This window comes from Bidens hawaiensis, unplaced genomic scaffold (assembly GCF_021521415.1).
Source record: "Bidens hawaiensis isolate Kalapana, Puna unplaced genomic scaffold, B.hawaiensis_p1.1 tig00002631_1, whole genome shotgun sequence".
NCBI lineage: Eukaryota > Viridiplantae > Streptophyta > Magnoliopsida > Asterales > Asteraceae > Bidens > Bidens hawaiensis.
This window is the reverse complement of record NW_027491143.1, coordinates 2883851-2900943: the sequence shown is the minus strand read 5'-3', so window position 1 is coordinate 2900943 and position 17093 is coordinate 2883851. Positions and strand designations below refer to the sequence as shown.

The following is a 17093-nucleotide window of genomic DNA, read 5'->3' as shown; positions in this document are numbered from 1 at the left end:
GATGGAGAGAACGGTCTCCATCTTGTCAATCCAATTGTAGAGCCCAATGGCTCCTTCGGTGCCTTTGAACGGCCAAGGCCTACAGGCCATGAATGTTTTATAGGAGCATCCTTTGTTCAAGGCTCCTGATTCGGGTTCTGGGGTCTCGTTCTCTTGGCGACCCTGACTAGATTCGGCCTTGTTGGCCTCATGCGTTGCAATCGCCTGCGCGATTATTTCTGCGAGCTCCTCGGGTGTCATGGTAATTCCCTTGGCTCTGGTTGGAGGCATTCTTTTCATAAAAAGAAAATATAACAAACTTAGCGCATGTACTCAGAGCACATAATGTTCTTATCTCTAGACACTGTGACCCGTGTTCCTAAGTGCGTGTGTGATTTTTCTTTTGAAAATATTCTTTTGAAATTATTCTTTGAAAAATATTTCATGCGATTCCCCAAAGGTTATAGTCTAGGTTAAAAACTTCTTTTCCTAGTTCGCTATAACCAGTGCTCTGATACCAATCTGTCACACCCGGCCCTGAGCGGCGGAAACAGCCGGGCGCGCACGAGTGGGGATTGATAATTAAGCACGGGCCATTGCAAAACATTCAAAGATTTTTATTGCGCATGAGAAGTTTATTACAAACACATTACATTGTTCAAAGATTACAAAAAGAAACATCCAAGTATAAAACTGAAGATTTCCTCGCCATATCCCCTTGCGCGGCGGGTAACCGTGCGCATCGAGGGGATAAAACCAAAATCTTCCAAAAAGCTTGTTTTAGATGTTCAGCGTGTGGTGCTCTAAGTGTGACTCCATGCGCTACCTAGTTATCTCCTGAAAGACACGTAAAAACATTTGAATCAGTATAAACTGAGTGAGTTCACAAGTTTTAGTAACTTGATAAAATCATTCTGAAACATTTCTGGCAACATCATTAACATCTGCTTGGTAAAATCGTATTAACACATAATTCTGACAATATTCTGATAAAAATCGTTCCGCGGGTTACGCGTGAACAAATTCTGGATACGGTGCTCGTCTATGTAAGAGGCGCAGCCACTACGAGCTAAAATAACGTAAAACCGTCCCGCGAGTTACGCGCAGACGTTTCTGGAAAACTATGCTCGTCTATGCAAAGAGGCATTGCCCCTACGAGCTAAGGATACTGTCCCGCGGGTTACGCGCGAACAATTCTGAGAAACTGTGCTCGTCCATGCAAAGAGGCATTGCCCCTACGAGCTAAGGATACCGTCCCGCGGGTTACGCGCAGACGTTGTGCCGGAAAACAAGGCGCTCGTCCATGCAAAGAGGCGCGACCCCTACGAGCGGGCTCAACCCCATAGTACTGCCCCATGCCAGGCACTCGTCCATGCAAAGAGGTGCGACCCCTACGAGTGGGCGGATCAAACCAGCAGTCCCTACCCTTAGAGTTCCAATGGTAAAGTGATCACTTACTCGAGTTCTAGCGCACATACATTGAAAACCTTAGATAACCGTTTGCATTGCTCATCATGAAACATAACTTAAAACACATAATCGCTTGCATAGCTTGTAAGTATACCATGATAAAACATTATTTAAGTACGTGTCCCTCGCCCCGAAAGCAATTTAAAAAAAAAAACAGTGAAAACAGTGAAAATAGGGGCTGTGAGACTCACCTGAGGTTCTTGTTAAGGGATTAATCGAGATTCGGGTTTTCTTGGTGTTGGCCTCGGAATCGAAGGTCTAGAATACGATTAAATAACAAGTATATATATTAAGATCAAGAAATAGGAGAATATAAGGGTTGGATAGTAGGTCTCAAGGTTATATTCTCGGCTTACCTAGTAACAGGATCGGAGCTGGAAACAACGGATGCTTGGGAAAGGATTAGTGCAAGTTTGTAGTTCTTTGAAGTGTGTTTTGGGTGATAATTTAGGCTACAAATTTATAGGCAAACTCAAGGGAACACAATCCCTTGCTTTAGGGGATTAAAATCTTTTCATATCTAAATGTAATGATGATAAAGTATAGAAGTTATTATTATTTACTTAAGAGTGGAGTGGTGGATAAAAGATTTTGATTTGATTTGGACAGAACATGCAGATCTGGGGTTGGTGAAAATAGGGTGGCTGACAGTTGACTTTTCATGTTACAGTGTGCTTTTTCAGGTACTTTTGTCAGTGTACAGTAAAAAGTGGAAAATCTCTGAAACACGCTACTGTTTCCTTTCGGGCGGGAGTAATCTCCTTAACTGGAGAATAGACCAAGTGTTCTGCGCGTATAACTTGGTGCGCATAGCTTTCTGCGTATAGGACATGTCTTTGCTGCGGGTAGGTGCGTAACCTTCTCGCAGTTAGGGACATTTGAGTTTCATTTGTAGATTCTCCAGGTGGTCTTGGTATTTCAACATAGTGATCAGTCATGTTGAAGTCAATTCCATCTTGGAGCTTCAGACAAACTAGCTCTCAACGTTCCCGCCATGCGGGTAGGTTAGTTCCCTTCCGCACGCGCATAAACGATGTAGGATGCACCCGCCTTAGCATCATGCGGGATGGTCAACCCATAGACAACATAATGTTTAAGTTACATGAAAACATAAAGCCAAATCATTCACGTATGGCGCATATAACATATGCTCACGCTGGTTCTTAACATGGTGCGCTCGCGCAGGTTGCACATAACAACTGCACGCGCTGACTAACATGGCGCGCTCGCGCAGGGCGCACATAACAAATGCACGCGCTTATCATTTACAATCACCTAATTATTAGGTTGATTACTTAGCTTATGGGTTTGGGAAATTACCGGTTGTCACATAAACCAATATGTATTAGTGTATTTTGTGTATCCAGTAATTCTTAGCGTTATTTGAATACGCCCAATTTTGTTTTACCTTGATCAACACCGTTAATTTCTTTTAACTTTTTTGGTTAATTTTTTTAACAGAAGGAGACAAAGACAGAAAGGAACCGCAGCCAACTAAGGTTCCAAATGCTATAAGACAAAAGGAACTAATTAAATATTACATGTTTTGTCTCTTTTATTAAAGTTAAGTATTAATAACTTATATAGTGTATAATTAATTAGATCAAATGTCCAACATTTTGGGTTTCCAAAAAGAAAAAAAGAAAAGGCCAACATCTTAGTATATCACTTTAGCAACAAATATATATTTTACTAAGGTGATACAAAGCATTGTATTCTATTGCAATATTTTTGTAAATTGAATTAAACATATGCAAGAATATGATGAACCCGATATTATGCAATTTTATTGTTACATATATGAAACCGTGTACGCGAAGAAAGTCTAAAAGCACGATGAACATGAAAAACACGATGATATGTATTTTTATTATTACGTATACTTAATTATGTTGTCACTTGTATAATGTAACTATAAAAAGTTTATATACATATGTATTTTATTAGTGGTTAATACTATATAAAAAATGTTTTCATTAGTTTTCTCGTTCATATACATTAAAATTTATGGTTCATAGTTATTTCTAAATACAAAAAAGTAGTTTCATGTTTATATACATATGTATATTGATATCTTTACTACTTTCACATTTGTGGCCACTTAAAAGGATTACATGTATGTGAATATCCCGATCGTCATGACAATGGACGGGAAAATTATTTTCATGGCTGTTTTCATAGCCCAAAAGCATGATTTGCCCAATATACCCTTAAACCCTCTAACTTCAATCTTTTTACAAAATTGTCCAACTAGCTGATTTCATACATGAATACACAATATTAGTAAAAAGATACACATTCGAGACATACGTTTACTCTCACGGAAAAGCACGATCACGTAGAGAAGTTTTCATAAAGTGTTGTGACAAGCCTAATGATCGTCGCCTATACATGTTTAAAAGAAATCCACTCATTTATAACAACCTCACAACTTATAAAGCTCCATCACCTAGAGAAGTTCCCATAAAGTGTCATGACAAGCTTAATAATCGTCGCCTATACATGTTTAAAAGAAATCCACTCATTTATAACAACCTCACAACTTGTAAAGTGTGCGAAGAAACAAATCTAACTTACTTGCAATTTTGATAGCAACCCATGTTAAAATACTTACGACAACAGTTTTATTTAATAGTTTGTATTTTGATAGCCACCCCCTTTTGAAAAAGTATTATGTTATATAATAACTATAATCATGCTTAATAATATATCAACCTAATTGGAACAATGGTTTTTAGTTGTATATATAATTACTTTAGTTTTTTTTTTATTTGAACAACAATCTCATCTATTCTTAATAAAACATCATAATTTTCACACTCAAACCCTCACCTTTTTTTTAAACGGCGAAGTTTATTAAGCATCGACCAGCCAGAAGCTAGACGAGCAAGAAAGAAAAGAAAAAAAAATTACATGAAAAGCATGAGATATTGCATCCACTCTATCCAAGAAACCTTACATCTATCGTTTCTACTCGAAAACCAATAGAAAGAAAAATACATAACATCATCAAACAACCACGAGTGTTTTAGTCGACTCTTCAAGAACACCAAATTATTCCGAAGCTTCCAAATAGCCCACTAAGTCACATATATAATCGAACCTACAACTTCTTATTTAGTCACATTTAGCGAAGAGTTGTCTACCCAATCCATAAAATCTGAAGGAAATCTTAAAATTGGCAATTTCACATTGAGCCACCTTTCAACCAAAATCCAAATGTTCTTTACCGCGTTACAATCCCCAAACACATGAAGGACAAATTATATTCCGTCATTACACAAGGGGCATAAGGTAGACGGAACCTCAATACCTTTAGCCACTAAATTAGACCGAGTTGGGATACGATTACCCAAAACTCGCCACCCACAAATATAAATCTTCCTCGGTAGACAAGAGAACCAAACAGTTTTTCTCTGACTGTTTGGGAGTGTGTAATTATCTATATGCTCTCGGATCCCCTTGACCACAAAATCATTCATCCCTTGCATCGTCCAAACCCATCGATCATTATCATTAGAGAAAGAGAGAGAACTAATTAGATTTTGCATATCTAAAAATTGTGCCATTTCAACACCCCCACGAATATCTCTACGCCAAGCCCACGAGTGTCCTCCTGACCTTTAAACCACCAAGCAATCTTTCTCCAACTCTAAAGCATATAATTTTGGAAACTTTTCTGCTAAACATATAGTATTACACCAAGTGTGTTTCCAAACCCTCAACCTACAAATGAGAGGACATTTTATAGCACACTTAGGTAGTGTTTGTTTTTGTTTCAAACGTCTGCAATAGACTTATGTATGCGGGCGCCCAACATAAGCATCTGAAGATAATTTGTTTAAAAAAAAGATCCGAAACTGTTTCTATGGTTTTCAAAAATTAGCTAACATCCACCATCTTCACACTTTCTTTACATCCTACCAACATCCAATGTCCAACACCACCACCCACCGTGTGCCACCCACCACCACCACCCACCGTCTGCCGCGCACCACCACCCACCACCACCGCCACCCACCGTCTTGTAACATCCTAAAATTTATAATGTTGAATAAAGAAAGTTATGTTAGTGATTTCGCGTTTTAATTATTAATATCGAGTAGGAGCGGGTCATGGACTTGGATTAATTGAGATAGGATAAATGAGAATGGGATTTCAGGGATATAAATACCCCCAAAATCCCAAAATATCTCATTTCTCACCAAACTCCACACACACTCCACACACTCCTCAAAACACACATACTAACCGATCAAGATTCGAAGCCGAAACCCGAGATTTTGTTGATAGATCTGAGTTGGTAAGGTAAGAACAATCCAACAAAGCTATTATTACTGTAAATGGTTAGGATTGGATGGGTTAACCGGACCCGAAACCCAAACTGCCCAAATCGGACCCCTAAAACGTCGATTTTAGGCCGATTTGATGGTTGGGATTTGTAGGCGCCGATCATACGATTCCGTGGGTACCAAAATCGAGTTATTTGGCTAAGAAACGAAGGAGTTATGGGCAAACAGATCTGCAGCGCGATAACTTCGCCTGCAAGATTAAGTTCGCCTGATGAACTTCGCCTTCAAGCGTAACTTCGCCTTCAAGCGTAACTTCGCCTAAGGATAACTTTGCCTACGGCCAAGTTTGCATAAGGATAACTTCGCCTGAAGCCAAGTTCGCCTAAGGATAACTTCGCCTGAAGCCAAGTTCGCCTAAGGATAACTTCGCCTGAAGCCAAGTTCGCCTAAGGTTTAACTTCGCCTGAAGCCAAGTTCGCCTAAGGTGTAACTTCGCCTGAAGCCAAGTTCTCCTAAGGTTTAACTTCGCCTGAAGCCAAGTTCGCCCGAGGTTTAACTTCGCCTGAAGTGAAGTTCGTTTAGAAAATAAATTAAAAACCTAATGGAAAATGTGTTAAGGCAGTTATCGAAAATAAAATTTTTCCAAGCTGACCTGGCAGCTTAACCCCAGCCAGGGGCTCTGCCCCTTGGACCCCGCTAGGGGCTGCCGCCTCTAGAACCCCGCTGCCAGGGGCGCTGCCCCCGGACCCCCGTTCGTTGTGGGTCATATGTAGATAGAAATACAAAACGGGTAGTAGTAGTTAATTGATATGTGTAAATATTATACAGTTAGCCGAGCCCAGTTAAAGAAAGGAATTACGATCAACGGCGAGCGTAACAGGATCCAGGTGAGTTTCTAGCCCCATTCCTTGTTATGTTTTCGGGGCTGTGTGCATACTTGATGTGTTGTTAATACATTTATCCTAAGTGATAAGTGTATGCCATATGTGATATATGTGATATGTATGAATGATTGCTTGATGGTACGTGAACGATCTTCGGATATTGCACGTACTGTCAGGTTGTAACGTTATAAATATGGTAAGTATGCTATGTATGAATGATTGCTTGATGGTACGTGAACGATCTTCGGATATTGCACGTACTGTCAGGTTGTAACGTTATAAATATGGTAAGTATGATATGTATGAATGATTGCTTGATGGTACGTGAACGATCTTCGGATATTGCGCGTACTGTCAGGTTGTAACGTTATAAATATGGCAAGTATGATATGTATGTTTATGTGTATGAACGTAATAAAGTTAATAAAAGAAAGAAATGACGGTTGTATGGTTGTATGGTTACGAAAAGGGTACCGAGCCCTAATAATACTCGAGGTATGATGTATGGTTGTATGGTAACGAAGAGGGAATCGAACCCTACTAATATTCGAAAACAAGGGACCAGACCCTAATAATATCTGTGATGTTAGGGACCAGACCCTAATAATATCTGTGATGTTAGGGACCAGACCCTCATAATATCTATGATGTTAGGGACCAGACCCTAATAATATCTGTGATGTTAGGGACCAGACCCTCATAATATCTGTGATGTTAGGGACCAGACCCTTATAATATCTGTGATGTTAGGGACCAGACCCTTATAATATCTGTGATGTTAGGGACCAGACCCTTATAATATCTGTGAGGTTATAGGGCGAAAGGCTCTTTAAAACGTATGATTATGAATGTAAAGAAAGTATGTAAGTAAGAAAGAAAGTATGTAAGTAAGAATGAAGGCATGAGTACTTATGTGTGTATGAAAGAAAGTTATGAGGTTAAGTACGTATGTATGTAATAAGGTATTGTATGGTATTGTATGATTAACTAGAACTCACTCAGCGTAGCTGACTTTTAGTATGCACGCAGGTGAGTAGGTTGAGACAGCTGGCTTGAGTGGAGGACACATGGCAGAAGACTAAAGCCTGGCATCTGAAGATCTGATATGCTTTATAAGTTATGTTTTGATTTTGAAAGACAAGAGGAATGTTTTAAGACATGATTATGAATCGATATGTAATGTTTTATGAAAGTTTTATATTCCGCGTAAAGTTTTTAATTAACTCTGATATTTAGAACTGTGTTTATGAGTAAATCCAACACGAAAGTAGGGTTACCGGTAACGGGGCCTTACACGTCTGCCACCAACACCATCGTTCATCACCACCACCACCCACCGTCGGCCACAACCATCGCCCATTACCACTACCCACCGTGCGCCACCACCACCACCACCACCCACCTCCGCCACCACCACCGTCAACCACCTACCACCACCACCCACCCACCCACCGTCGGCCACAACCACCGTCCACCACCACCCACAGTCCATCACCACCGTTCACCGCCTACCACAATCGTCCACCACCACCCAATTCCATAGTTCGTACACCACCACCCACTTTCATAGTTTGTACACCGCCACCAATTATGTTAGCAATCTACATACGTTAAATTATTTCTATCTATTGTGATATATATAATAGGTAACTAATTTTCAGTTTATGCAAACGATATATAGTTTATAAAACAAACAATATTATATTTTCAGATGGAAGACCTTCAGACCACATCTTCAGTTGCAGACATAAAATCAGATTGCAGACAGTTTTTGTCTTAAAAAACAAACAACACCTTAGATACCATTAGGCCACACATCCTTTCGTAATTACTCGTTAGGAAACATAACTCATCAATTTACAAATTAACCTATTAATAATAATGAGACGTGTATTGAAACTTAACGGAAAATAATAGTATCAACAGTTGAGTGAAATACATCGAATTTAATTTGATAATTTGATCATCCAAATAATTTTTATAAAAGTTTTAAGAAAATGTTTTTAAGAAAATGAGGTAGTCAAGGACATGGTTGGGAATTGGAGTGAGCAAATTGACCCTTTCACTTCTTCCAACAATTACACTCCGACCACATAAGTTAAACAACTTAATATTTATTTAACTATGACTACGATCCCACATTTGTTTTTATTTTATTCAAAGATTTTATAAAAGTGTGAAAGACGATGCATAAACCCTAAAAAAGTTTCATTATATATATAAATCATACATTCATACATATTAGTTATAACTTGATTACTTTTTTAATGATGTTCGTAACTTATGGGTTGTTTGATAATCTTTTAATGATTTCATTAAGTGTTTGTCATCTGTTAGAGGTAGAGTGTTTTTAGTTCACTAAACAACATATTTTAATGGTTCATGTAGGAAGATTTCGGGTGTGTGATCTCTAGTACGATTCTGATGGCATTCAAGTTTTACCACAAGCGGGCATTCGGGCGTGTGAGTTTTCCCCGAAACTGGAGATAACTTAGAGACGCTTAAGGGCTCATTACGACTGGGTTGAGCCAGCCAGTGGTGATCTTTTGTCATTGTGTCATCCTGTACGGAGTACCTAGGCATGCTATGTTTGTTGGCTATTAAAAAAATCTCTTAAATAGTTAGATTTTAGTGTGCAATAAAAAAACTTAATGATCTTAAATTATGAAGTAAATTGTTTTTAATTAAAAGAAACATGTGAAGTGTGAGTTGAGATATTCTCTCTTCTTTTATCTTGTCATGTCTTGGTCTAATATGTATTGAAGCTTTACATACTATAATATCACATGACACACTATATTTATGGTATAACGTTTTCATTCTAGATGAATCAAGTATAAGACACACACATATATATATATATATATAGTAAAACAAGATATCTTAATTATGTAAAACAAAATTAGTAAAATATGAATACCTTAAGTCAACTTGTGTAAGAGTAAAATTGACTATATGACATGCTTACTAGTACGTTAATGATATTCTATTAAGTTTTATTATAACTATTTGATCATGCAGATATATTATCAATTTGTAATGCCCATACACACAAAAGCCAATGAAGGAATCAATGTTCATATATAATTGATATTTGATAATTTCCAAAATTTTGTCAACTGCAATATTATTTATTATTTAAGAAGTACGCACGTTACTTTATTTTTGTCAATTTTGATGTTATATGCAAAATTCATTGATATGGACCATATGGTCCTTTTTTGTTTTGTTGACCATTGCATCTATCTTTCATCCTTAAGAAACATAACTTTATTCAATCACAGATTTTCAAGCTTTCAAAGCTATTACAAATGTGGATTTAATTTTCAAACACTACCAAATATTAATACATGATATAGGCCCACTTTTATTAGAAGAATGGGAACTTTTATATTTATTAAAATAAGATATTGACATTGTTTGACATGAGTTTTTGCAAAGTAATGATCGAATTTATTATGCAATTTGCTTGATTTATTAGATAAGTATCGAATAACTAGTTAATTATAGAATCTATATTGTACAAACTATTTTGCAAGTATTAATTGGCATAAGCAAGTGATTTTTACCCCTTAAAAAATCCCCAGGACTAATGTATCAATCACGACAAGTCCTATAAGGCGCTCCTATCCCAAACAGAACAAAACAAAACTTTAATGGAGGGTCAATCATGTCACAATCAAAGCAAACTCAAAACGACCGTTTCCTGTGGTGGTTCATAATACGCAACAAGTTCGAGATAGTTTCAAGCGACGCTGATTCGGGTAAGAGTAGGCTCCTAGTTCAAAAAGGGTTGTTCAGAAGCGATTGATTGATACGGAAACAAGGTCACATATTGGCAAAGATATATCATCGAATTGTGGTGAAAAGCCATATATTAAAGATTTGACAAGATGTGAGGTGTAAGACGACCATAACGATCCATTGTCTTACACAGGCGGGAGGCGATGTTCATTTAGGTTTTTTTTTTTTTTTTTTTTTTTTGCCATGAAGCATGCCATGGTTAAGGAACATGATTAATGTTTATAAAGGTAAATGATTTATAAACATTTTATGATTTTTGATATAAAGTTTTGAAATGTGTCATGGGGTCAAGGAAGACTACATAATACAAATGGTTATACGTGTGATAGAATCGTTTAATTAGGATTTGCATGGGTTTCAATGAATACTTATAGACGTGGTATGAGACGTGTCTTATTTTATGATAAAATGAATGAAGTATGGAAAGTTTTAAATATGTAGTGTCATAAGTGAAAATTAACGTTTTAATAACATATTTCAGTATTAACTTTAGTAAGAACTAAGAAGTGATATGGTATCTCCGAGCTATTTTGACGAAAGGACAAAGTAAGGCATTTTTCTTTTTTACTTTTGAATTATGATTAGTAAAGGGTAGAGTGTAGTTGATTGACTATAAGTTTGAGTTTTTTTAAGCTTCTATTGTGTGATGTGTAAAACCCAACAAAAGTCCCACGTCCCAGGTTTTGAGGTGTGAGTGTGCGACATAAACTTGGGATGTAAAGATCTACACAAGAACACAAAAACTAGTATTAAAGAGCGGAAAAAGAAAAAATCTTTAATATGGTGTTACATGCAATCCAATACATCACGACATAACGGTCAACCACTGAAACAAGAAAGCCACAAAGCACCCCCGAGAAGAGAGCATAAGATAGACAAGGTAACGACGAATCAAGCCAAATGACATAACAATCAAATCAACTATACCGACAATCAGTATATATAAAAGAATCGATCTTAATTGGTAGACTTGTTTATCATCCCCCCTCCCCTTAATATTCTCTGACCAATGGAAAACTCCAAAAGGCCACAATAGGCTCTCTTTTTATCATGTTGTCAATGATAAAAGGTCTATTAGAAATCATAAATTAATCTATCTAAAATGGGTTTTAGCCTGTTGACTTAACACTTTTTTAGTTTAAGTCTTTACAAAAGCTTGTGGGTCGATGCTCCGTTCTTGCCTACTTATCTTTGGAATCAGAATTGGAGTGATTGATAGTCAAAACAACGACAACAAACCAAAGAAATGTTTCTACAAATTATAAAAAAAGTTATAAATAAAAACACATGGTGCTTGTTTCTTCTTACACATGTTTGCTTAAAAATATAAACCAAATACAAATTATTCACTCCTTTTTCCCATTTTTTTTCTTTGCTTTTTTTGATACGGTAAAATAATTACAAGCATGCGTATAGTTGTTTATACACATGGGTTTTGATGCAGTTTATAACTTTATACATTAATCTTATAATAATTAAATAGTTATAAATCCCATTTGCATTGTGCAAAAAGAGATACATGTTTGTGTTTATCCTTCTTTTCTTGATAAGTGCCCAATACTTACGTGACCATTATATTTTATTATAATTACTATTATTATAATGACAAATATGATGTAAATACAATCAAGTTTTTCTCTCTTTATTTTCATTAAAATTACTTCAAAACTTTTTTCTACAACATCTTTAATATATATTTGAAAATTTGATATTCAACACTTAACTTTTTGAAGATGGTCAAATATCTACAACTCTAGGATGTGTGCAAGACTTCTTTTGATTTGAACTTTTCCCATTTTCGAAACTTTAAAATCCATCAAATCTGTTACATGTTAAAAAAGACAAATCATATGTTACAAAAAAAAATGTTTCCTCAACCTTCCAACAACCAATATGCAAAGTGATCTCCTTTGAAGTTCCCTAAAATAAAGCAATCCACTTTACCAAACAAAAGGCTAAAGACAAATGCCATATGCCACCAGAAAAGCCAATTTTAGTTTCTTTCTTCTTTGGCTTCATCAACCCTTTTAATTTTATCTTGCACTAAATATTGGGTTTTAACAACTTTACAACTTTTATATTAATCTTCTATCATGTAAATTCTTTAAGGAAAAACTCACATAGGGTGTGTTTGGAATTCTTTATTCAAGTGAAAAAGGACTTATTGTTGAAAGACCTTATTAACTTATGAATTTTTTAAAAGAAGTTTAAAAAAAATATCTGGATTAGCTTATGTGTTGAAGAAAACCAAAATAACTAAAAATGACACTTTTTTTTAAAAGAAGTTTAATGGGTTTTGAGGGTTAGAAGGGTGTAATAGGTAAATCAAGCTCATTAAGTTAATAAGTTAGAAATTCCTAACTTTTCAAAACCCATTTATTTTGCCTTGCCCATAAGTTAAAACCCATAAGGTCTTATGGTTTGTCAAACACCTTATACACCTTATTAACTTTTTTAAAAAGTTTTTAAGTTATAAGTTGATGAAAATAAAGAATCCCAAACACCCCCATAATACCACCAACACACTACTATCTAGCGGTATCATGTAAAGTGCAACTTATGTAGTTACATTAAGTAGTTGCGTTAAGCGTATGATTTTTAAAGGTTAAAATTAACAAAGGATGACAATAAGACGAGTCTTCCTAATTACAATCCATGTTACATTATAAACTATATCCCTTGCTCGTTGGGTACCCTACTACTCAATGTCCAGTTGGCATATCAAGTATACCTGCATGCATTGAATATACATACATACCTATTAATTTGTTAGGAATTGTCAGTCGAGACAAACCCTTACTTTCTAAATTTTATTTAAGCATATTACCTAGGAAAACTACAAGTATAAAAACCAAAAGATCATTCATTTGGTAGATCTCTCTAATTCACAAGAACGAAAAATTAAAAAAAAAATATTTACAAGTATGGACTTGGTAAACGGATGGATATGCATGTTTCGAGTAATTGAGCCTGAGTTCATATTGTGTACTCGTAATTTTTTTAAATCAATCTTATACTTGGTCTCATGCCTTATGCATATCCTAATATGTCTCTAGTTTCATGTATGTATGTATGTTGGATCAAAGTCATAAATTTAACTAATTCATTCCACTTAGGTTATGGGGTATACTTTAACCCAAACATAGGTTAAAATGACATGACACTTTAAATATTAATTAAGTCATTCCTTACTAGTGTTGAATTTGTTAAAAATGGAGCATTGGATTATGTTTTTAACGGGTTAAAAGACAAAAAACAATACATTAAATTAACAATTAATAGGAGTGAGATGAAGTTAAAAGGACTAAACTATTTTCTTTCGATAAGATGAAGTGTAAGAGAGAAAAATAAGTGATGTTTTGCTTATGTGAAGTTAAGATAGGTGTAACCCATGGTCTTAAAAGTTAACATGCATGAATTAAGGAAACATTCATTGAAGGATTACATGTAAATGATTTATGACCGCCCCGAGTTTGTTTCTTTGCTTTCTTTTTATCCTATTTTCACATAAAAATTTCATAAAATTTTCAAAATTAATAACTTTTTTTAATGACCAAGAATCCTTCAGATGAGCTACTGGCTAAATTCACAACATCAAAATACACTCGTCTTTCGATCCGGAGAAAACCCTCATATAAGGCCAATGACCGTGAACACTCATCCGAATGTACGACAACACGATGAGATAACATCCTTTCAGTTCAAGATTCAAACGTCAGTTCGGTGAGATAGAACCCGTTCTCAAAGATTCAACTAGTGAATGTCACATACTCGCTTAGTCTTCTATCATCACCTTGGTGCCACTAAACTAACTACTAAGGACATGAATCAAACATAAATTATATGAAACTTCGAATTTTCCTTAGCAATCCATCACCACCTTATTGGCTTTCAAAATAAATATCCAATATTCATAATAAAATAAAATGCAATTATTACGATTTTCAATAAAAAAAAAACTAAAGTGAAGAGTGATGAGGGAACAGTGATCACAACCGTCCAACTATAGCAAACAATTTAATCTTTGACTTTCAGTCACTGGTGTGAACCATTTCCAATGTTTCTACTTTCCCACCACATGTATATATAATTCATTAAATATATTTTTGTTATACTTCTTTAAGCTGTATAAACAATCTGTATCGAGTATCTTCTAAATGTGAACAAAATGACGAAACAGATAACCAATCTTAGCTTTTAGTATCGGTCAGAAAATGTAACATGGAGTTTAATTAAAACGTCAACGGTTTCTGTCAATCTACTTTTTACTATTAACTCTTTTTTTAAAATAAAACAAATTCATAACAAAGTTTAAGCGGGAACTAAATACTTAGGTTATTATCAATGATTTTTTAACTTCTTATTTTTATATTTCACAATCACATGCGTTTCCAATGTCAATGAACACTGTATACATATCACGTTTGTAGTAGATTGCCCCTTACATGAATCTTAACTAGTTTATTGTATACTGATTTTCCTGTTTAATTATAGTCTCAATTACTATTTACCCTAATTTCATCGGGTGACATAATATAATTCTTTTACCCCTTATTTTTCTCTTTTTCATATAGTAGTTATAACTACCGTGTGAGACGTATGGTGATTTTTTAACCCTTAATTTTCTCTTTTCCAGTACACTAAAGTTACTTTTTTTTCACTATATAATGATTGAGGATGAATACTTTGAGAACATTTGAGTTATGATAAGTACTCGAATGAACCCCACTAATAATAACTTTTTTTTAAATTTCATAAATATTACACGTAAGTTACATTTATGATAATAAATAAAAAATACGATATGCAAACATCCATTACGTACATCTACGCAAATTGCACTGGTCATGTAAATATGTAAATGTTCGTTACACCTGGTTGCATATACTTCTTATTATATTTTCGTTGATGTAACTTAATATAATATGAAAAACAATACTTTCAAAATTATCATTAAATGGAGTTTTTTTAAATACTCACGACTCAAATAAGTTATGTAATATCTCTTTTCTTATATATGCCTAAATGTAATATATAGACAATTACAATATTGCCCTAGCTAATTGTCTTCATAAATTTGCAGCTTTGTGCATGTCTATCTGTATCAAAGATTACACAAAAACCAAGCAGAAAAAACATTCAGCTTAAAAAAACAGATCAACTCCTCAAAACTCTCCCATCCCTTTCCTAAATTCAAAGCAATATTATTAATATTATTATAAATAATCACACTAGCTACTCAACAAAAACCTTATTTTCCTCCACTCACTCACCATTTTCCAAATATAATAACCCCCTAAACTGTACTATATAATGCACCAACACGTACACTGCATCTTTTCAGTTCTGAACCTGATCAAAACAAAAGGAGATCTAAATATGGATGAGGGAATGTCAGGGTTTGGTCTCAAACAACAACAACCACCTAGTAGTCGTAGCAGCAGTAGCAGTAGTAGTAAGTGTGGTCGGTGGAACCCTACTAACGAACAAGTTAAGGTTTTAACTGACTTGTTTAGGTCCGGGTTGAGAACACCTAGTACTGACCAAATACAAAAGATATCTTCTCAGTTGAGCTTTTATGGCAAGATCGAGAGCAAGAATGTTTTTTACTGGTTTCAGAATCATAAAGCTAGGGAGAGACAAAAACATCGTCGGGTTTATGTTGAAACTAATCAGAATGACGACAATCTTAATCATGTTAGTCATGTTACAAAACCACGTAAGTAGTTTGAATATCTGTTAAAAAAATATGTTATGTTTTTTAATATGTTTTTTTAAACTGCAGATTTGGTTGAGGTGACTGAAAGTGGAAGGGTGATGGAAACGTTGCAGCTTTTTCCAGTGAACACTCTTGCCTTCTCGGACCAGTCTGAGAAGACAAAAGTGTACACGAATGATAATCATGAATGCAAGGAGAATGCTTCACCGTATACAACTGGCTATACGTGTGGGACGGAAATGGAAAATCATTATAGTCATCGACATCCATCGTTGGATCTATGTTTAAGTTTCATGTAACAAACATTAATGTTGGTGGTTATGTGTTAATTTAGTTTGAATGATAATGTTGGTGTTATTCTGTTGTAATATCTTTGTGTGTCGATCCTTTGTTAACAACGAGAAACAAGCACGACGTACTAGCTGATCGAGAACGTCTATAATCATGATCATATTCGTGTGTACAACGATTCGACTGCTAGTTAACTTTGTTATGGAAGATTTGGCTTTGAAGTATATTTTGTTTTCCTTCATTAACCATGTCCATCGTTTTCATACGCTAGTTGAAAGAAACCAAAAAAAAAAGTTACAAATAATACGTTCTTAGTATTCAAAGGAGATAAGAACAAAAATGAAACTAAAAATTAATCAAAAAATAATAACTATAATAAATAATACGTTCTGTTAAAAGTTAAAAAGTTTATATTTTGCAACATGTTTTAGCACTTGTTATCAAAGATGATTTCATGCATTTTAAACTTTTTAGTAAATATGACAGGTTGTGGAAAGGTATTTGCTGATAATTTATATACGAGTCTTAATTAACACGAGCACAACTTTTAGTTCTAATGAGAAAAGACAAGGCGAGCTCAAATTAAGGCAGACTAGATTGAGCTTGTTAAACAACTCTAAGAGCATCATATTGTATTCTCAATCTCTAGCCCTA

At 35.1% G+C, this 17093-nt stretch overlaps 1 protein-coding gene and 1 long non-coding RNA gene across 2 annotated transcripts; one reads left to right on the top strand and one right to left on the bottom strand.

The window, feature by feature from the left end:
* Positions 1-3456: 3456 nt before the first annotated feature.
* Positions 3457-5319, bottom strand: LOC143620712 (uncharacterized). Its single transcript, XR_013151382.1, has 3 exons — positions 5169-5319; positions 3971-4276; positions 3457-3858 (listed from the first exon to the last, which is right to left on the bottom strand). It is a non-coding gene; the product is annotated as an uncharacterized LOC143620712 (long non-coding RNA).
* Positions 5320-15552: 10233 nt separating this feature from the next.
* Positions 15553-16694, top strand: LOC143620711 (WUSCHEL-related homeobox 5-like). The gene is made up of 2 exons (XM_077092340.1): positions 15553-16148; positions 16215-16694. Exons 1-2 carry the CDS (start codon positions 15743-15745, stop codon positions 16445-16447), a joined length of 639 nt encoding a protein of 212 aa, XP_076948455.1. The 5' UTR covers positions 15553-15742; the 3' UTR covers positions 16448-16694.
* The last annotated feature ends 399 nt before the right edge of the window (positions 16695-17093 follow it).